This window comes from Elephantulus edwardii, unplaced genomic scaffold (genome assembly GCF_000299155.1).
Source record: "Elephantulus edwardii isolate Elephantulus edwardi_28Jun2011 unplaced genomic scaffold, EleEdw1.0 scaffold00028, whole genome shotgun sequence".
Taxonomy (NCBI): domain Eukaryota; kingdom Metazoa; phylum Chordata; class Mammalia; order Macroscelidea; family Macroscelididae; genus Elephantulus; species Elephantulus edwardii.
The window spans coordinates 5,503,703-5,526,855 of NW_006399778.1; the positions used below are offsets into that span (position 1 = coordinate 5,503,703).

Here is a 23,153-nt window from a genome sequence, read left to right on the forward strand (position 1 = left end):
TTCAATTGTGATTGATTTTATAAAACATAATGAATGAAAATGATTGTATGAAACCTGATGTGAATGAAAAATCGTGAGAAACACAATGTATATGAACTTTGTACGCAAACCAGTGTAAAAAAAAATTTTTTTTTAAAAAAGGAGGATGGAGGGAATACATAGAATCACTGTACCAAATGAGAGTTGTTGAACACTGAAATATTTCAGGAAGTAGCTTATGATAAAGAGCCCATGGTGATGAGGGAACATGCTCAAGCTGTATTGAAGACACTGACAAAAAATAAGCCCTCAGGAATAGAAGGATACCAATTGATCCATTTGTTAAGTGTTGTCAAGTCACCTATGACTCATAGCGACCCTATGGACAGCAGCTCTGAACCCTGCCCTGTCCTGAGCCAGTCTCACTAATTCCGACACACCAATCCCCATTTCCCCAGTCACTGTATCAATCCATCTCATCTGGGGTCTTCCTCTCCTGCACTGTTCCTCCACCCTTCCAAGCATGATGCCCTTCTTCAAGGACCAGTCTCTACTGGCCACTTGGCCAAAGTATGTGAGATGGAGCTTCAAAACCCCAGCCTCTAAGGAGAAACTTGGTTACACTCTCTCCAAGACAGACCTATTTGTTTTCTTGCACCACAATTTCCGGCACCACAATTTGAAGGCATCAATCTTTTTTCTGTCGTCTTTAGTCATTGTCCAGCTCTCTGAAGCATAACAAGCAATTGCAAAGACCGCATGGATTGGGCCAGTATTATTCACCAACACCACAGTTCAAAGGCATCAATTCTTCTTCAGTCTTGATCCAACTTTTATTCACATATTAGGTGGTTGAAAAGGTCATTGTTTGGGTCAGTCAAAACTTGGGCTTCCAAGTTAAGACCTTTAAAGGGGTCCTGGGCACATGTGCCCTGTATAAGAAGTCTTTCAACTTTTGTCTGCTATTACCATGGGCACTGATTGTGAAGCTGAGTAAAAGAAAATCCTCAATAATGTCAATCTTCTCTCAAGTTACCGTGTTGCTCTTTATTGACCCATTTGTGATGATCTTTGTTTTATGTTGAAGTGTAATCCATACTGGAGGCTATAATCTTCATCATTAAGTATTTCAAGTCATCTTTCTTTTCTGCAAGTTGCAGCATATGCATATTGTTGGGTTATGAGGTACCAATGAGTTGACTACAACTCATAGCAACCCCGTAACTAACAGATCTGAACCTTGCCCTTGCCTGCACCATCATCTCTGATATGCTCGAGCCCATTGTTTGTCATGCGTCCATCCATCTCATACCCTCCACCTTTCCCGGGATGATGTCCTTTTCCAAGGACTGGGCCCCCTCCTGCAAACATGCCTAAAGTAAGAGCGATGAAGTTTCACCTTGCCAACACCCAGGTCACATCCACAACAGCCTGTAAATGGAGCAGGAAGCTCTCAGAGCATTTCTCCCCGAGCCTGGGGACTGTGCCTGCCATCAGCTCCTGGATTAAAGAGGGCACATCCCCTGACTTGGAGGCATCCATCCTCCGGGCCTGTGAACAGATACGTTGTTTGTTCTTAGGTGCCATAGAGTCAGTTGTGGTTCACGGTGTTCCTGTGAAGAATGGATCTGAACCCTGCCTATCCTGTGCCATCCTCCTCATCCCTGATATACTCAAGCACATTGGTTGGTAATAAGTTTTACTCCAATCCTGGTGCCATGTTTTTCTTCAGATAGTCCGGTCCCTCAGATTATTTGCCCAACAAATACACTGAATAGGTTTGAGGAAAGAATATGACCCTGCTGTGCACTCTTCCTGATTTTAAACTATACTGCATCCCCTTATTCCATTTAAAGGGCTGCTTCTTGGTTCATGTTTCAGTTCTGCTTGATGACAATTAAGTGTCTTGGAATTCCTGCTCATCTCAATGTTATCCATAATTGTTATGATCCACACAGTCTTTTGCATGCTCAACAAAACACAAGTATATCTTTCTAGTATTCTCTGCTTTCAGCCATGATCAGTTGACATCAGCAATGATGTCTCTTGTTCCATGTATTCTTCTGAATCTGGCTTATATTTCTGACGATTTCTTATTCAGGTTGTGCTTTAGCTGTTTTTTAAATTACCTTCAACAATATTTTACTTATATGTTGTTGCAGACCGAAGGTAAAGTAATTATAATTATTAATAATGAGACAGACAGCCAGGAATGAGATAGAGCAGAGAGCATAAAACAGGGGGCCAGCAGTTCTCGACTGAAGACCCCAAGTCATGTTTCTCTGTATATTTACTGATAATCAGGGAAAGAAAATCATAAAAGGAATTCTTGTAAATGAAGCCAAGCTCTTTCTATTGAAAACCTTTCCTTTGACTCAGGAGGGAGGGGTTCACAAATGTAAGAATTTGGTATATACCCTTAAGGATTGCCTTGGTGCCTTAGGCTGAACTCTAGCTCAGAAGTAACACTCCCTCTGTAGGGGGGCCCTAGCTGTCTCCTGTCTGCCAGGAAGAAACATCTTATTTTCTGGGATCTGCCACAAGAGAAACCCTAACTTATAAATTCCTTCAATTCCCGAACAAGGGTTTCCATATAATATTTGGTATAAAGTTTGGCTTCCCATAATATGTGGCATTAATAATATTGTTATTTATGTACTGTGTTAGATAACTCTTAAAAAAAAACAAAACAAAAAACCGGGAACAAATACAGATCTCTCCCAATCCATTGGCCAGGTAACTGTCTTCTAAATTTCTTGATATAGGAGTCAGCACAGTGAGCAGTGCATCTGCTTGTTGAAATATCTCAACTGTGATATGTCAATTCCTGGAACCTTGGTTTTTGCCAGTGTCTTCAATACAGCTTCTTCCTTCGGTCCCATTGGTTCTTATGATGATTTGCTGCTTCATGCAATGGTAGCATTACATCACAATAGATGGAGGAAAGATTGAAACTGTCAACGATTTAATCTTATTTGGATCCACAATCAATACCCTTGGTATTCGCAGTCAGGAGATAATTGGGAAAGTCCTCTGTTACAGATCTCTCCAAATTACCTGATTCAGCTCATGATCTTTTTCAATCATTTGCTATACATCTGAGAGCTGGACAATGACTTAGGATGACAGAAGAATCTATGCCTTTGAGCTGTGCTATGGTGAAGAGTATTGAAATAGCTTATAGACTGCCAAAGACTAAATATAAGTGCCTTCGAGAAAGTGCAGCTGGAATGTTCCTTGAAGGCAGAGATGAAAAAGCTTTGTCTCACATATTTTGAGCATGTTATTAGGAAAGATTATTCCTTGAAGAGGGACATCCATCATGTTTGGAACATGGACAGTCAGTGAAACAGAGGAAGGCCCTCAAGGAGCTGGATTAACACAGGACTGCAGCAATGGGCTCAACTGTGACAGTGAGGAAGCACAGGATGGGGTTCAGGGGACTTGTCCATAGGGTCACTGTGAGTCATACTCGACAGCACTTAATAATAACACCACCATGCAATACATGGTTGAAGATTGCCCAATTCTTTTGATAGTGACTGTTTATCTTCCCATCTTTCTTTGATGCTTCCTACGTCTTTTAATATTTTGCCCATAGAATCCTTCATCATTGCAACTTGAGGTTTTAATTTTTCTTTTTTCTTTCAGCACTGCTTGAAAAATGCTGTATTTCCAAATTGTGTTCGCAGTCGCCGCCGTCGCTCTCTGAAGCCAGCGCCACCGAGCTCCAGCCGTCAAAGGGGGAGTAAGTGAAGAGGTGCTTATCCCATGGCTAGTACAAAGCCGCCCGCCCGCAAATCAACCTGTGGGAAAGCACACAGGAAGCAGCTGGCGACAAAAGCCACTCGCAAGAGCGCACCCTCTACTGGCGGGGTGAAGAAGCCGCATCGCTACAGGCTGGTACTGTGGCACTCCGTGAAATCAGGCGTCATCAGAAGTCCACTGAACTCCTGATTCAAAAAATTCCCTTCCAGCGTCTGGTGCGAGAAATTGCTCAGGACTTCAAAACAGATCTGTGCTTTCAGAGCACAGCCATTGGTGCTTTGCAGGAGGCAAGTGAGGCCTATCTGGTTGGCCTCTTTGAAGACACCAAGCTGTGTGCTGTCCATGCCAAACGTGTAACAATAACGCCAAAAGACATGCAGCTAGCATGCCGCATATGTGGAGAGCGTGCTTAAGAATCCATTAGGATGGGGAACATTTCATTCTTTAAAAAAAAAAATCTCTTCTTCCTGTTATTGGTAGTTCTTGAACGTTAGATAATTTTTTTCCATGGGGTCAAAAGATACCTAAGTATATGACTGTGAATGGAAACATAGGGGGCAGAAATCAAGGATTGGCAGTTTTTCCATTTTCATTTGTGTGTGAATTTCTAATATAAATGCGGGAATATAAAGCATTACTGCAAGTCAGAAAAAAAATGTTTCCCGTGAACAAGTTTCAGCAGTTCAACTTTGTAACAATTATAAATAAACCTGTTAAATATTTCTGGACAAGTAAATTTCTTATTGATAGCAACTAAATAGTGTTTGTAGCATTTTTATCATACAGTAGATCCATCCATTCACTATACTTTTCTGAGTTGTCCTACATGCAAGTACATGTTTTTTAATGTTGTCTGTCTTCTGTGCTGTTCTGTAAGTCTGCTATTAAAATACATTAAACTATAAAAAAATGCTGTATTTCCCCCCTTTGATTTTCAAATTCCAGCTTTCTGCACATTTCATGATACTTAGTTTTGTCTTCTTTCTTTAAAAAATTCTATTTCATGCATTCATCCATTCAGTTTCATATTATCATTACCATAGTTGTTTCATAAAATTAACTACCTTTGATCCATGCCCACAATTATCCCACCTTTCCTAATTCCTTCACCCCTTCACTCTGTCCACAAAACTCTGCAACCTTGAGTTGTCAGCCCACCTCCCCACCATCAGCCTCCCTCCACCTTCACCTTCCCTCTCTGGGCTTTGGCACCTATCTTACTAGTAGTAATCCTTCTATTTTTACAGTAATGGTCTTATGCAATTTGTCCTTATGAGACTTAGTTCACTCAGAAAAAAAAACGCTTTCCAGCCTCTCTCATGTTCTATCTTTCAAAATCATTGCTCCTGAGTGCTGCATAGTATTCCATCATGAGAATGTGCTACAGTTTTTCAATCCATTTGTTTGTTGAAGGACATTTCCATTTTCTTCCATTGTGAGTAACACTGTGGCAAACATCAGTGTATAAATCTCAATTTGTGTCTCGGTTCTGTTTTCCTCAGAGTATGTTCCTGGCAGTGGAACAGCTGGGTTGTATGGAATTTGTGTTCAGCTTTTTGAGGAAATGCCTTCTGGCGTGGTTATGGCAAGTTTTGTCATCTGGAGCTGTCCTTTGGACCCTTATTTTGCTTACTCGATTATTAGCCCATTTTGCGTTAGCTTCTCCACTCGACAGCAGATTTCAGAGTCTCTTCTTACTTCCACTTGCCCATTTCTTTCCTGTCTTTTTAATGGCCTTTGGTAACTAACCTTGATCAGAATCTCTAGTAAGATAAGGATGCTTCTTTTTTAAGATTTTTTTAAATTGACATATAATTTAGATACCGTAAAGTTCATCCTTTTAAAGTATGTAATTCAGCAGCTTTTTTATATTCACAAAGCTGTCCCATCATTAACTCTAGAGCATTTCAAAACCCCCAAAAGAAACCTCAGCTCATCAGCCATCACTCTTCATTCTTTTCCAGCTCAGCCCCTGCAATCACTAATCCACTTTGTTTCAACCATAAATTTCCATTTTCTGGACATTTCATGTAAGTGAAATCATTAAGTATGTGACCTTTGGCGTCTTACTTCCTTCATCTAGCATGCTGTTGTGGTTATGTGCCGTCGAGTTGCCTGGGCCTCATGTTGTTGTTATGTGCCATCGAGTTGCCTGCGACTCACAGTGACCCTATGTACAACAGCCCTAAATCTCTCTCTCCTGTGCCAATCTCACTGTCTCTGATACACCTATCCCAGTACCCTAGTCACAGAATCAATCCATCTCATCTAGGGTCTTCCTCTTCTGCACTGTCCCTCCACCCTCCCAATCATGACATCCCTCTCCAAGGACTGATCCCACCTTGCAACATGTCCAAAGTATGTCAGATGAAGCTTCAGAATCCTTGCCTGCAAGGAGGAGCCTGGTTTCATCCTCTCTAGGATGAACCTTAGCAGTCTCTTCTCTCTTAGCAGTCCATGGTATATTCAATACTCTTCTCCAGCACCATAGCTCAAAGGCATCAATTCTTCTTCTGTCCTCCTTAGTCATTGTCCAGCTCTCTGGTGATAGCAAGTAATTTTTAAGATGATGGCCTGGATCAGGCACACCTTAGACTCTAGACTAACATTGTTGCTTCTCAGCACTCTGGAAAGGTCCCTGACAGTAGATTTACCTAATGCAATTCATCTTTTGATTTCCTGATTGCTGGTACCAAGAGTGTTGATGGTGGAACCAAACAAGCTGCAACTGTTAACAACCTCAATCTCTTCTCCATTCGTCACAGTGCTGCCAATTGGCCCAGTGGTGAGAATTGTTGTCTTCTTGATGTTGAGCTTCAATCCATATTGAAGACTACAGTTCTTAGCATGTTCAATTTCCATCCATGTTCTAGCATATATATCGATACTTTTTGTTATATTTCATTGTATGACTACATCACAATTTTTCAGTTGAAGTGTATTGTCTCCCATTATTATGATAATTTTGCTACAAATTATGTGTTGGACATGAGTTTCCAATTCTCTTTCGTATAAACCTAGATGTGGAATTGCTGGGTCATAAGGCAGCTCTATGCTTAAAAGACTTGAGAACTGTCAAACTAGACTTCAAGATGTTTGCACTATTCTGCATCCCCAACAGACATCTATGAGGTTCCAATTTCTCCACCTGTGGACCATATTGTCCATCTTACCGATTACAGTCATCTTAGTCAATGGGATGTGATTATCTTTTTGGGGCTCTGCTCTGAATCTCTCTAATGAGAGAGTTCTGGTGGTCTATTGGGAAGGAGCTTTACTACCAACCCAAAGGCACATGGTTTGAATCCATCAGCTGCTCAATGCAGATGGGCAGTCTCCTCCTCTGTGATTCACTGTTTCTGAAAACTTGCTGGAGGGCCAGCGATGGTCAGTTCTGACTCAACAGTACATAACAATCCCTAATGTTGTGGAGCATTTATATGTTCATTTGTGTTATCTCTTGGGAAAATATGTATTAAAATCCATTGCTCATTATTCCTCCATTCCTACCCTCTCACCAGAATCTCTAGAATTGTTTCAGAAACATGGACTATAAAGTGGACTCTCATCATTATGACCTTTACCTATTTTTGAACTGGGCTTTTTATTGAGCTGAAATTTTACTGTGCAGCTACTAGATCTTTACCCACAACTCTGTTTTTATAAGTATCATCACCTCAGGAAAATCCCTCATGCCCACTTGCAGATAATTCCCACTCCAGCCAACTTGGGTACATTCTGTTTAGAGCAGGCTCCTTCCTCTGAGAAAATTTTGGCTCCTAATGATGTCAGTCTAGATACAAAGGTTTGCCTGATCCAGGCCATGGTCTTCTCAATTACTTGTTATGCTTCAGAGAGTTGGACAATGACTAAGGATGACAAAAAAATCTATGCCTTAAGAATTGTGGTGCTGGAGAAGAGTCTTGAACATACCATGGACTGCCAAGAAAACAAATAGGTCTGTCTTGGAGAGAGTAAAACCAAGTTTTTCCTTGGAGGCTAGGATTTTGAAGCTCTGCCTCACTTACTTTGGGCACATGGCCAGGAGAGATGAGTCTTTAGAGAAGGACATCATGCTTGGAAGGGTGGAAGAACAGCACTGGAGAGGGAAACCCCGGATGAGATGGATTGATACAGTAACTAGGGCAGTGGGAACTGGTGTGTCAGAATTACTGAGACTGACTCAGGACAGGGAAGGGTTCAGAGCTACTGTACATAGAGTACATACATCGCAGATGACTCAATGGCACATTACTATGACAAATTTAGAAGCAAGAGTGGCATCCACTTTCTAAACATGCCTCGGGAAACCCTACGAATTTTGATAAATGTCGATAGTTGTAGAGGGGCTTCAGGCCTTTTGTTTATAGGGGTACTATGCGTCGTGTTTGACTGAAAGGCAATCAACAGTAAGTGTTGTGCATTCATGGGTGAGTTCACTCTGCTTTTTGGAGGCTCAGCTTAGCCTCTAGGTTGCCATGTGTAGCTCTGGAGTCAAGCACATGTCCTACAAGTTGCTTCCAGTTTCCACTGTGCCCACCGTATAGCCAAGGAGCTTTTTCTTCCTTCAAGTAGAACCCCTGTGCATGGACAATCCCTAATATGGGCCCCAAAGTAGAAATGACTATGGTGGGTCACCAGGAACCAACACTGATCGATGATAGCATTTTGGTTTTAGGGTACTGCTTCCAGAATTCTGTAGTTATACAAAGAAAATCTTCGGGTCCTAATCCAGACTTCTCTGGCTGTTGCAGCAGGTGTGTTGCGTTGCTGTGATCTACTATATAAATTCTATCAGCTCTTAATATCTTACTAAGTTCAGATAAGTTTTCTTTTTTCCTCTCACCTGATGTATCTTAGCTATCTGGAGCTAAGTCTTACATATGAATTTTTAATATAATTTACTTCATTAAAAAAACACAACAAAAAAACCACAAACCAACCAATACCCACAACTCATTGTCTTTTTGTTGGAAAACAAAATTTATACATTTGAGGCAGAGGTGAAATCTTGATGCTTCTGAGTAATATAGCCGTTAACATCGTATATCTACCCGGCGACTAGATCTTCTGGTAGTTCCTTCAATTAGTAGTTTGTAATGTTTGCTATTACCTCACATACTTTAGGCATCGTGCTAGGAGAGATTAGTCCTTGGTGAAAGATGTCATGCTTAGAAAGGTGGAAGGCTGGTGAAGGAGAGGAAGCCACTAAACCAGGTAGGTGGACTGACACAGTGACTGCAGCAAGGGGCTCATGAATGTGTCAATTGTGAGGATGGCACAGGATAGGACAGGGTTCATGTCTGTTGTTCATAGAGTCAAAGTTGTACTCAACTTGATGGCACCTAACAAAGATCTGTCCTAAATATCTTATCTGTTGTGCACTGTTTAGTCAGAACCAACTCATAGCCAACCCTCCATAGCCGCTTTTCAGAAGCAATAAATCACACAGGAAGATATTGCCATTTTTCTCCCCTAGAGGAGCTGGTGGTGCTGGAGAAGAGTATTGAATGTACCATGGACTGCCAAGAAAACAAACAGATTCATCCTAGAGAAGGTTAAATCAGGCCGCTCCTTGGAGGCAAGGATTCTGGGGCTTCGCCTGACATACTTTGGACATGTTGTAAGGAGAGACAGGTCTTTGGAGGGCGACATCATGCTCAGTAGAGTAGAGGGACAGCGCAGGGGGGGAAGACCCTCTATGAGGTGGATTGATTCAGTGACTGGGATAATCGGGATGGGTGTGTCAGAGGCAATGAGATTGCCACAGGATAGAGCACAGTTTAGGGCTGTTGTACATAGGGTCGCTATGAGTCGCAAACGACTCGACGGCACATAACAGAGGAGCTGGTGGATTCAACCTGGCAGTGTAGCAGCTTACCATCAGGTCACTGAGCTACCTGCCTTCTAATTTAAAGAAAGAAAAAAATCTTATAAAACATCTTTTTCATAGAATAGGTAAATATGTTCATATTACAGATTTTTAATGGCCCATGTACACAGTCCTTTTGCTCAGTTGTCCACTTTTACTGCTTTAGAATAGTCCCTCTATTTTAATGTTGATATATATCAAAGTTGCTCCTTAATCTTACTTATATTCTTATGGAAATTGCAAATTTTTCTAGATACTTGTCTCATCTGCAAAAAGCCTGTTTTGTCACTTCCTTACCATTCCCTCACCTACTACACTGGTTAGGGTGTCGCTAAAAAGCAGCTGTGGAAACTACTGACAAAGGGTGGTGCCTAGTAGTGAGGGCAAGCGAGAAGGCGCCTGTCCTCTCATCCTGTATGACATTCACCAGAGATCCTTCCTAGGAAGCTTTATCCAACTTTTAAAAAAACATTAGTTCTGTTCCTATTTTCCTAAGAATATCATCTAGGATTTTTGTTGTTGTTTGCCAGCTTTCTGCTTTTTTTCACTTGAGTGCAAGTTTACAAATCATATAAGTTTTTCATTTAACTATTCATACATTTTGTTTTACAACATTACAGCTAATGAAATCACATCTGATCAATGCCTAATACTATATATATTACCTCTCACTTATGTCAAGTTATCCATTAATTTCCACTTCCCTCTCCTTCCATTTCCATGCCTGGTAATCATTCACAAATGATTGTGTGTAAACCTTTCCTCAGCATTTATAATGGTGGTCTTATACCACAATGGAGCTCTGGTGGGTGGTCTAGGCACACTGTTCAAATCCACTAGCTGCTCCAAGGGAGAAGGATAGGCAAGCTTCTCTTGTGTGATTTACTGTCTCTAAAAACCAACTGGAGGGTCAGCTATGGGGTCAGTTCCGACTTCATAGTACACAACAACATACCAAAATAATCCTTTTATGAGTGATTTATGTCACTCAGTATAATTTCCTCTAGATTCACCCATTCTCTCCAGTGTTTCACAAATTCGTTACCTTTCTTCAGTACTACATAATACTCTCAGGCAGGTTTTTGTCAAATTCTTTTTTTCTTTACCTACTGAGAGGAGCTCTGGTGGCCTGGAGGCAAGAAGCTGGGCTGCAGTTCCAAAGGCATGTGGTTTGAGGCCACCAATGGCTCCACGGGAGAAGGATGGGCAATCTCCTCGTGCGAGGTAAATGCCCTGGAAATCCACCGGAGGGTCTGCTATGAGTTGGTTTGACTCTACGGTACACACCACCACCTAATGAGACAACCACACGGTTTTTCCTCTGGTAATCTATTCAATATGCTGAATCCTTCGCTTGCACAGGAAAAAGAAACCAGTCTCAAAATACATTTACCCCAAGTTGCTATTTATTTTCATGAAAGGAGAACTCTTTCTGATAGTGAAAATATACTTTATTTTTTTTTAATAGCTGCCAGCAATATACTGGTGCATGATGTTCCAGAGAAAGAAAAGAAAACATGAGCATTTTATAATAAGCTTTCATTTGCCTTTTCAAGTAATTATAAAGAAAATATTCCAAGTCTGTTCAACATTATGGCTTAAGGAGTTGAAAATTTTTTTCCCCATGATAAAAATATTTTGGTGGTTCCAAACTTGATAATACAAAGGGGTAGAAAAACAAAGTCCACATAGTACTAATTAATGCTTTCCTGTGAATCCAATACTGATTAAAATCTGTGTAAGAAAATTGCTAAGCAATAAACTTAATGAAATGTGTATCAAAACATGCATGAAAAAAATATTTCTTTTTCTTAATTTTAGTTCCTACTATTTTCTAAATGGGCTTTTTAAATGTACAGAAATCAAAGCTATCTATATGCAACTCTAAAGAATCAAACCCCAACAGAAGTAAGGTAAAATTGCCTAATTCTAGAATTTATCAATTTAGTATAAGAATAAATGTCAAAAGTCTCTTTATCATATACAAATTGTTCCAGGCTATAGAGAGAAATCTTAACGGCTGATGTTACCAAGAAATAAGATCTTATTTGAATTCCATCACAAATGAGCACGACTAGTAAAAAAAGAAAACAATAGTCTAAAAAACTCATGTATTTAAACAGTCAAGGTGGGGTGGTTTATTAACCAACACAGTAGAGAGCTTTCCTTGTAGTAGCGAGGCCTTCCATTCAATTTCTACTCTCCTCAATGGTGTAGAATATAAAGGGTTCAAGCATTTGAAAGAGAAAATTTGGTGATTATAAAAACAATATCAAATTATTCTATGTGTCAACCATGAATTATTATGAACCTTGATGTCCTAAGCCTCCACACATGATTTTAAGTTATGATCATCTCACAAAAATATGACAAATTTAAAGCAAACTGCCATCTTTTTCTCCATATTTTTCCCACTGCCAACCTAAATTTCTTTGAATATACTCCCTAATAATGTACCTTCCTTTGGTCAAAGTCACACAGACTAATCAAGTGTAGCACACATGCCTTCTTTAAACAACCAGAAAGACAACCAAGTATATTCACGGGATACTTTTGTTAAAAAATGCTGGGAAGGATGAGATAGCCACAGTGAAAATAGCTTTACAGCTCCATTTCATCACTGACATTCAGTTTTTTGCATTTTTGTGGCATGTAGCTCTTTCCTCCATTTGCTCTCTACTTTGCACCACTTGCACTGCCACTCTGCTTTCTGTTACACAGAGGCAGAAGGGTCCTTGTCACGTGAATGCCAGTTTACTACTATTTGAACAGTAAGTGAAAAGTGGGGATGCCTGCCTGTGCACTGGTTCTGCTATGAGACTCTCTAACCCACTAAAGCTACAAAAGATGTAATGCCCCGATACCCTACATGAAGCCCTTCTCCTTGAAACCACATAAATCACCATCCAATGTTTAATTACAAAAGAGTGTCAGAACTTCTGATCAGCAGTAAGCAGTCTGAAGACAAAGGAATCTCCCTGAACCAAACGGATACAATACGGAGCTTTACTTCTTTTCCTGTGTCAAGCTAACTGCTGATAGGTTAAAAGATGCAGTATGCTTATAAAAGTGAGGCTGCTTCCATAAAGCTAGTGCTTGTTAAATGTTAGTATACAAAACGAGAAAAACATTTTCATTTTAAAGCAACATACTTATTTCCAGAAACAGCCTAAGAGAAATAGCACTTCTTAGACAAGTGAGATATAAAAATTTGCCAAAAATGTATTACAGTTAAAACTACTACCTCTGGACTAGTACTTAGACAAATCTATTTTAAAATAAAAATTAATAAATACATAGAAATGTTTGTTTACTTCACATTTAACTTCTCTTAGAGCACAAATAATTCCTGGTTTGAAGCTTCCAATTCAAATAAGAAAAAACGGGCAGAGTGCTATTCCTCAACAAAGCTGTAGAAAAATTTAATGCACAGATGTGTATTGACTGAGATTAGGCAAAAGGGTAGAAAATACACTTATCATAACTACAATTCCATTCAAAATGAGTGAACAACCCTTTACCTACACTCTAACATAGAACACAAGTAGAATAGGAAAGCTGGTGGCCTCTGTGTTTTATCTTACATTTAATATAGGGGGGTACTGTAGTCTTTAGATTAACTATCTACATTAAATATGCTTTAGAAACAAAATTTTACTTGCTATTTTGACAAAATTATCCTACACTCCTCAGGTTAATTTAAGTTACATTTTTACTGTTCCCAATCACTGTAATGTTATAGCTAAATCAACTAAATAATAGTTTATGTAGTGATGCTGAAAAGATGTACAAGCACCAAAGGTCTCTGCTTACTCAAAAAGGAGATTTAATGATTAAAGTAAAATAGAGAACAAGCAATAATGCTCCAAATTAATGGCACTGGGCAAAATACACAGAACAAAAACCAGATTTAGATAGAGCATATGCTCAGAAGGATAAAAATGCTTGAGTAAAATGATCTGGAGAACTTTTATATACAGTGTCAGGTGTTAAAACTGATCTGGAGACAGATGCTTTCAGCAAAAATAATAATCCATTTATAAAGCAAAATCTGTAGTGACTTTTCATAGAAAGCTTGCTTCTCTGGTGGTACACCCTTTAGTGTATATCCAGGACAGACTAGATTGAAACAGAATATTTCTGATACAATAACAATCCTTTCATACACTCTTATTACTCTAAAATTCCAAAAATACATAAATATTCCTTGTACCATGCATTATGTGCCAGTTTGGAGCTGACTGATGAAGTCACGGCTACTATTTAACCAGTTCAACAATGCACCTCAAAAGTCTTGCCAACTGTACACAGTGAATGGACTTAATAATGTTAAGGGCTCAGGAGAGATGGCACTCTACGTCTAAATCTAAACTGAAATACGTGTGACGGAGTGTCTTCCAAATCAGAGGAAGGGAGAAAATGGATGGGGATGGTAGGCTGGGCAAGTGAATTTTAAAATAATACTGCTGAGGAGTGTACATCTTAAGACAGCTACTATACCTTGTCTATCCCTTTATCCTAATCTTGAATAACTGCATGTTCATGCAAAATAAAGTTTTTACATCATAGGAAGAGGAGCAGACTGTTAGGAGAAGCATATTCTGTTACGGGACTGTGAACACATCTCTCTCCTAAGTGCTACTTTACTTGGTGAGTCTCTTGGCTACATCACTATATGCTATCTCAACTTCCTTATCACTGGGACAAGTGTTGGTGAACTCATCCCTACTGTAAGCATTCGTCAAGTATCTCCAGATTCCGGTCATTCCTTTCGGAATATCAAAGTTGCGATACTTTTTGGCCACCACCTGGAATAAAAAAAGATCAAAAGTTAACAGATTTGTTTTCCATCTCCTGCAAACTATTTTTTACTTTAGAGCAAATTATTGATTTTAGAAAGCTTTGGGTACTGCTTCTGTTTGGAAAGAAGCCTGTCGTCTCCATTCTAACTGGAGGGTTAAATAATGACCAGGACCACAGCTCCACTAAGCATTCAGAAGTGTGACAGTGATATCCAAGCAGAGAGCCATCTGGAATCGTTGGAAAAATATTTTCTGAACACTCTCAGACCTCTGTTTTTCGTACTATTGACCTATACTGCACAATACTATTCAATTTAGTGCCAAATACAGTCCCATATAATAAATGCTCAATGAATACTATTTTGCCTTGAATAGAAAAGTTTAAGTGATCAGAGAATGTAACAGTATTAGTGTACCAAATTTCAACTCAAAATTGTTCTTATGCATTTGCAAGGGGAAATTCTTCTTTCTTATATACATCAACTTCTCACTGCCATCAAGCTGGAACTAAGTTACAGCCAGCCCTCTGTTGGGTCTCTGAGGTGTAAATCACGTAAGAGAAGATTGTCCATCTCTCTCCCTCAAAGGCAAACTGCTGAGAAGGTGTGGCCTTTGAATTAGCAGTGAAACTCTCGACAATCTAGGCCACCAGTGCTCCCTAACTTAGACGATCTCATTTTCCATTTAATTAAGCCTAAGGTGTTTCAACTACTATCTAACCATCATTAAGTTGCCTTATTTCTGGGTTCCTTATCAAATATCAAGAAGGCCTGGTGGCCTAGTGGTTAAAGAGTTGTGTTGTCACACCAAAGGCAGGTGATTCAAATCCACCAGCTGCACTGAGGTAAGAAATGAGCAGCCTTCCCTGGTGTGAAATACAACCTCTGAAAACCTGCTGGAGGGTCAGCCATGAGTTTGTACAGACTCCATACCAAGCTGAGTGTTGTCAAATATCCTAAGGAGCCCTGGTAGTGGAGGGGGTAACATATCAGGCTGCTAACCAAAATGCTGGCAGTTTGAATCCACCACCGGCTCTGTGGCAGGCAGTCTCCTCCTGTAAAGATTCAGCCTCAGAAATCCAACGGAGGTTCACCATGAGTTGGAACTAACCCAATGGCAGCAAGTTTAAAAACGTTTTCAGTCAAATATAAAGAGCAAATGATTATGTGGTAAGCCTGTAAGAGAATGGCTGGCAGTTTGGACAGCCAGTAGATCTGTGGGAGAAAGTCCTAACAACTTGCTTCTGGAAAGATTACAGCCAAAAACCTGTGTGAGGCAGATCTATTCTGTCAGGTGAGGTCATTAAGAGCACAAATAGACTGATGGCACCTCATAACAAAAGTCAAAATTAAAGACATCTGAAACACAAATGAAAAGTGATCTTAGTAAACAGGTCTAATACAATTTGATACCACATCCAGCAGGCCTACCTTCACAATATGCAATTTAGGCAGCAAGTTGCAATCAGCTAACGTCATCTCATTACCATCCAGAAATTTACGTGTCGAAAACTTAATGTCCTCCATACTGTTCTCATCAATCTCGTCTGGGAGGGGAGAATTCAGATATTCATCCAGTTTCTGCAGCGTTTTCAAGAGACCCCTCTCCAATGCTGAAAGACAGATAGGACTGCTGTAAGAAGGGGAGTAGTCAAACCTCAAAATAAAAGCATTACTGTTTCATCCAAAATGGTTTCTCAAATGCTTACTCTGACACGCCAATTCACTGCTGCCAAGTTGGAACCAACTCATAAATGACTTTCCAGTGAGTTTCCGGGAACTTCAAATCACATGTGAGGAGACTGCTGATGGATCGATCTCCCACGGAGCCACTGGTGGGTACGAACTGCTAGCAAGGCTCTTGACATTTTGTCAGCAGCACAACTCCCAATGAACTAACTCACCAGAGCTCCCCGAGTTACTCTGAGATGAGGCAGATAAAAAGTCCTATTCTCCCCACGGCAGAGGTGAGGGGAATAAGTTTATTTATGCAAATATACACGGCTTAATCATTTCAGCTAGTAGTATCTACAGAAACTTGGTAACTAAATGTCCAATATAGATTTTGGCCCAAGACAGATGTTTTAGTCAGCTATTTACTTTTTTAAACAGGCCACTGAAAACCTTACGAATAGCCAGGACCACTGACCAACATCGTGCTGAAAGAGGAGCCTTGTAGATTGGAAGACACTCAAAATATAACTGAGGAAGAGCTGCCTCTTCAAAGTTGGGTCTACCTGACACGGCCAGGACAGAGTAAATCTTTCAGCCTCATGACTGAGTCAATAAACAACACCATGATAAATGGAGAAAAGACTGACATTGCCAAGGATTTCATTTGATTTGGATCCACAATCCACACTCACGGAAGTAGCAGTCAAGAAATCAAAGGATGTATTATATTGGGCCAATCTGCTACCAAGGTCCTTTTTAAAGTGCTATAAAGCATTGTTTCTTCCAATTTTGAGTCATGCCGCATAACTCTATCCACATCAAGTCAATTCTACTTGGGAACTGAGGAAGCAGCTCTTTTCCAGTTTCACTTTCATTACATTAAAACATGATGGGCTCATCTTCCAACATTATGTCAGACAACATTCCACGGCTATTCATTAGGTTTTCACTGGCCAATTTTTCTCATAAGTAGATTGCCAGAAATACGAATGGCATAACTTCCAGCATTGGAAAAACATGCCACTACAGTAGGACAAAGTGACAGATGAGTGCAGGTGAAAGGCCCTAAGATTAGAAAATTGTTGAGGAAGAAATTCATTCTCAAGACTGCATCATCACGCAGTTGTGGATGCATCCGCAGGAAATAATGTGGGTTTTTAGTTTCTACTCTTGCTCTGGTCAACTATAAGAAAAATCTAGGCATTATCTCCCACTGTTCTTATTAACTGCAGGAGAAATTAAGGTGTCACATCCAGCGTACAAAGACCTCAAAGCTGAGGAGGCATACAGACACCCAAGGCCATCTCCTTTGGTTGGAGAGCCAGTGCAGGTTGGCTAGCACAGTCAGGGAGTGGACACTGGGTGCCTGAGGGCCCAGCCGCCTGCCAATCACTGGGAAGGACATGGAGCCAGGCTTTTCTGGTTGTGTTTTCAATGGAGTCAAATCCACATGGAAGAATATTTAATATCCATGGCTGCTAGAACAAACAAATCTGTTTTGTAAGAAATACAGCCAGAATGTTCCTTCAAAGCAAGGCTGGAGAGACTGTCACACATACTCTGGATACAGTATCAGGAGGGAACAGTCTCTGGAGACTTATCATGCTTATTAGTGAAGCAGACAGTAAGATCAAACCTAGCAGTGACTGTGAGGATGGCGCTGCACTTTGCACTGCTGCATTCTGTGCACAGGTGTCACTCTGAGTCAGAACTGACTTGATGGCACCGAACAACATTAATGTGTCCCTCTATCTACTTTATCTACATTGTTGATCCTGTTTCTCTAATATTAGAATCTTGACTAATACATCTCTTAAAACTATGGGGTGGGAAATCAAGCAAATAGAGTTCAAGGTATGATGGAGAAGACAGAGAGCAGAACTTCAGGATTAGAAAAGAACTTAGATTCAATACGCATCCTATCTAATGCAGTGAGGATTCAATCAATGCACCTTAGAGTCTGAGGATATGTTCATGGACCAGATTATAATAACTACAATCACAATCTACAGAGAAAGTAAAATTGCTTAAAATAACTATCTTAAATTGCTCTTGAGGGAGATGGCAAATTTATTCTTTTAGATCTACTATGAAGTAATCGTCTTCCTAGTTTACGTTTCAGTTGGGTCTTGGGTAAAACTAAAATATCCTCCCTTTACAATAGGGAGCTCTAGTAGTGTAGCCCTTAGCAAGCTGTGATCCCACCTCAAAGGTTATGAGTCTCTCGAATCCACCAGCAGCTCCACGGTGAAAAGATGGCCAGTCTCCTCTCATTGCTACTTACAGTTTGAGAAACCCAACACAGGGTGACTAAGAGTCAAAGCTGACTTCACAGCTGTGTATTTACAGTGCTTATAACACATTGGTTTCACTTTTGTATCTGACTGGAATGTTAAGAGATTTGTCTTTAACAATTAAGAATGTCTATATAAAGAGTATATTCATGAAAATAGATTCATTCATTTTATAGCATTTTTATCTAACAACATACAGAATGCCTAGCAAAACAACAATCCAAAAAGATATATTAATTATACTAAAAACATTACCTGATAAAGGAAATCATCTGATAAACCAAATAAAGTTTTGAAGATAAATGATTAGAAAATGAAGTTGGTTAGAAGTGTCAAGATTAACCACTAGACGGCAGCAGGAGGCCACTGAAGTAGCATCTCTTTGTTAATCAGCTTATTATTCTCTAAAGCCGCTGCATAGTGGCCCGTGTTTCTCCCGTGGGGCTTCTGGTGGAATCAGCCTACCAGAGAAGCAACACATACAGCTAGCAGTGCATGGACTAGGGCACCACACAAGCCCGAGTTATGAGCCTCCTATATTGCTGCATTAGATTAGCAATGTCAATGTCTCTATTGTAACAGCCTTTGGAAAAAACCAAACAAGTGCTATAACAGCTATACATCGTTTAAAAATTAGTATTAAAAAGCCCCCACAAAACACCTTCACTCATTTTTTGCCTATTAGTATACCATGGTTTAAAAGACTAATACCCATACACCAGGTCAGTGCAAGGGGAAATGAATACTTAAGTGGAAATACAGACTTTTGGAAAGAAATATAGGAAAAAGCAAACTTTAAAATGCATACACCTTTTGACTCATCTCACTTCTAGGAATCTAGCACAAGGACATCCTGGTGGCTAGGTTTAACATGGCAAAGATCTGAGACAGCCTAAATGTCTAGTAACAGAGAAATGATGACATTAAAATGGCACTATTAAGCAGCATTTTAAAAAATGAGAATACAGCTATATTTTGATATGGAAATATTCCCACTGCTAAGTTAAAAAACCCAACGGCAGAATCTGAATCTATACATAAATAGAAATGTATATTCAGTGCTCACAAAACTACAGAAAAATAAAAGTACATCCTAAACTCTTGGAGAAGAGCTTTATCTCTTAAGAGATTAGGAAAGAACAATGTAATTTTTTAAAACTTATTTCCAACTATAAAATAAGTACATATTTTACTATAGTTTACATAATTTCAATATGTAAAATTAAAGTAAAAAAGTATTAAATGTGACAAAAAATCTCTGCTGTTCTAAAACAGTACAATTCACAATGAAGATAACAAAGACATTTTAGCAATTATAAGCACTTAGGCAAATAAAACTATATTTTAAAACTAGAGAGTGCTGGTGGTTTAGTGGTAAGGAGTTGTGCTGGTAACCGAAATGCACGTAGTTTGAATCCACCAGCTGCTCCATGGGAGAAAGGTCATTTCCGCCCATGAGATTGTCTCTCAAAACTCACTGGAGGGTCGTTTCCATCTCAGTGGTATTTAACAATAAAAACAGCAACTAGGTTTTCCCCCCTCTTTTATTTTATTTTATTAATTTTAGTGAACATGTTTTACAGAGATTTTGGATTTTCATTCTTTCACTGAACAGCAACTAGTTTTAATAAAGGTGATCTTACACAGATTTTTATATAGATAGGATCAATGTTGGACAAATAACAGGGATAAGCAGATACAGTATACAACAACAAAGATCAATTGTGGATGAATAACAAGGATGAAAAGGGAGAGTAAAAGAAAAAGAGCTATGTTTGGTAAAAGAAAAGACAATATATAATAGAGGCTTAATAGGCACTGTATTTACCTATGTTAATCAACAGCAATAAATATTTTTAAAATTCTATTAATGATTGTCAGTATACTTTCATCTATAGATGAAAGTCAGTATGATTTGTAAACTTCCATGCAAAAGAATTAATAAATAAGGTGATCTTATACCAAAAAATTTTACATGGTAATGGAAAATGGGGAGAGGTAATGAGTATTTGAGGAGCTCTGATGGTGCAGTCCACAGCAAGTTGTATTTCTAATGCAAAGGCCTTGTGTCTCTAGCAGGGGTTCAAATCCATTAGCGGCTCCACAACAGTCTACTCCCATTATGATTTAAGCCTCAGACACTTGAAACTGACTCAAAAGCAGTGAGTTAGAGTAGGTATTTAAAGACGATTAAATATACTATATTTTGGAAGCAGGAGTGGCATCCACTTCCTAAAATGCCTCTGTAAACTCTATACTTTGGTAAATGTCAACAGTTGTAGAAAGGCTTCAGGCCTTATGTGTAGTGCTCGACTTGAAAGCAATCAACAACAACAACAAATATACTATATAGAAGCTCTGTTGGTTTAGCAGTAAAGGAGGTGTGCCGCCAACTCAAAGACATGCTATGCTGTTTGAATCCACCAGCTACTCTGCTCTGCAGGTGAAGGCTGACAATCTCTCCAGTGGTATTTACTGCCTTTGAAAACCCTCCTGAGTGTACACTAACAAATACACTATGTGGTTTTACAGTTGCTACAATGATCCAAACCCCACAGATTCCTGAGACTTTAACTCAGAAAGAGAATCTTGAATAAAAAGAAACAAAAATCAGAACCCCAATTTCTTTGCCTTCCTTTAGAAAGAGAAATTTGGACATGAAAGATGCTTCAGGAGATATGCAGACATATTCCATCACTACTAAATTGATCTCTTCAGACTATTACAAATCTCACAGACTAATAAAATTACACAGTACAGCTGCTGTGAGTAATTACATATTACAAATTAATGAAATCACAAAACTGGAAAAAGGAAAAACTGAAATAAGTCTTACTGAAATCATTCTCCAAAAATTATTTATTCATTAATATTTCTTTTGATACTTCAAAACATTAAACTCTCACTACCTATCAACCCTGATCAAATAGTTTATTTTCTTTTTACATATCTGTATCATCAGGGTTTTTCTTCATCTTAATTTTTGTTTACTTTGTATCCAGTCTGAACATTGGTTCTTTCCTTTAACTTTCACAAACCTAAAAGCAAAACATCTAAGTATCTAATCCCTTACTTAGAATTGTATCTTTAAAAAAATCTAAATACCCCAACACCCTTTCCTGATTAAAACAACAAAATAGGATTAAAGGGGAATTTCTTCAACATAGTAAAAAGTATATATGCAAACCCGAGAACCAACACTGTTCTCAATGGAGAGAGATTAAAGGCATTTCCTTTGAGAACAGGAACTAGGCAATGATGCCCTCTATCACCTCTCCTATTCAATACTGTATTGGAAGTCTTAGCAAATAGCAGTAAGGCATGAGAAGGAAATAAGAGGTATCCAAACTGGCAAAGAGGAGGTAAAATTATCTCTATAGGCAGATGATATGAGAGTATACTTAGAAAACCCTAAAGACGCAGCAAGAAAACTACTGGACATAGTTGACCAATTCAGCAAAGTGGCAGGATACAAGATCAACATACAAAAATCAACTGGAGTTCTCTACAGTGACAAAGAGAACACGGAACTGGAGCTCAGAAAAACAATACCTTTCACAATACCTAATCACAAGATTAAATACTTGGGAGTATATCTAACCAGAAGCACAAAGGATGTATTAAAAGAAAATTACAAAACCTACAAGAAACAAAGAGACCTGGAGAAATGGAAGAATATTCCTTGCTCATGGATAGGGAGACTCAATATTGTGAAGATGACAATACTACCAAAGGCAATTTACACATTCAATGCAATCCCAATACAAATACAAATTTCATTATTCTTCAACAAGATGGAAAAGGCAATCTTCAATTTCATCTGGAATGGAAAGAAGCCCCGAAAAAGCAAAGCACTCCTTAAAAAGAGAAACAAGGTAGGAGGCATCCCAGTCCCTGATTTCAAATCCTACTACACTGCCGTGGTGGTCAAGACAGTGTGGTACTGGTACAATGAAAGACACATAGATCAATGGAATAGAATTGAGAATCCAGAAATCAGCCCAATCTACCTACCTATGGTCAACTGATTTTTAACAAGGAGTTGACATCAGTTAAATGAAGAAACGACAGCCTTTTAAACAAATGTGTTGGCAAAATTGGAAAACTACCTGCAGAAATTTTAAGCAAGATCCACCACACCTCACTCCATACACAAAAACCAACTGAAGGTGGATCAAGTGCCTAGGACTAAAACCAAGGACTATAAACATCATTAGAGAAAAGCTTGGAAGAATTCTAGAAGCACTAATCCACAACATGAACAGTCCTCATAGCATCCTGAAAAACCTATAACCAGGAGGGAATAAAATAGATGAATGGAACCTTCTAAGAATCAAATCCCTATGCACATCCAAAACCTTCTCCAAAAGGGTAAAAAGGGAAGGCACAGACTGGGAAAAAATACTTGGCAATGACATGTCTGATAAGGGACTTACAGAATATTCGAGTGCCACAAGATAAAGGCAAACAACCCAAATGGAAAATGGGCAGAGGGTAAGAATAGCCCCTTCACCAAAGACATTTAGAAGGCAAACAAATACATGAAGTGTTCAAAATCCCTAGCTCTAAAAGAGATGCAAATCAAAACAACTATGAGATATGAAACTGATAGCAAAATTCAACAGAGCAGCAAACAAAAAATGCTGGCGAGGTTGTGGAGAAACTAGAACCCTTATTCACTGTTGGTGGAAGTGTTAAATGATGCAACCACTATGGAAGGCAGTAAGGCACTTTCTCAAAAAAGTTGAAAACAGAAATACCATTT

The 23,153-nt window shown here is 39.2% G+C and overlaps 2 protein-coding genes across 2 annotated transcripts in view; one reads left to right on the plus strand and one right to left on the minus strand.

Annotated features, from left to right (window-relative positions):
- The first annotated feature begins 3,750 nt into the window (after positions 1-3,750).
- On the plus strand, positions 3,751-4,160 carry LOC102860182 (histone H3.3C-like). Its single transcript, XM_006883510.1, has 2 exons — positions 3,751-3,882; positions 3,957-4,160. Exons 1-2 carry the CDS (start codon positions 3,751-3,753, stop codon positions 4,158-4,160), a joined length of 336 nt encoding a protein of 111 aa, XP_006883572.1.
- Positions 4,161-13,639: 9,479 nt separating this feature from the next.
- Positions 13,640-23,153, minus strand: part of CLIC4 (chloride intracellular channel 4) — a 113,376-nt gene continuing 103,862 nt past the window's right edge. Inside the window, exons 5-6 of the mRNA XM_006883511.1 lie at positions 15,852-16,033; positions 13,640-14,427 (exon numbers count right to left, since the gene is read on the minus strand). Of these exons, the coding sequence (XP_006883573.1) occupies positions 14,263-14,427; positions 15,852-16,033 (347 nt within the window). The 3' untranslated portion in view covers positions 13,640-14,262. The remainder of the gene's footprint in view (positions 14,428-15,851; positions 16,034-23,153) is intronic.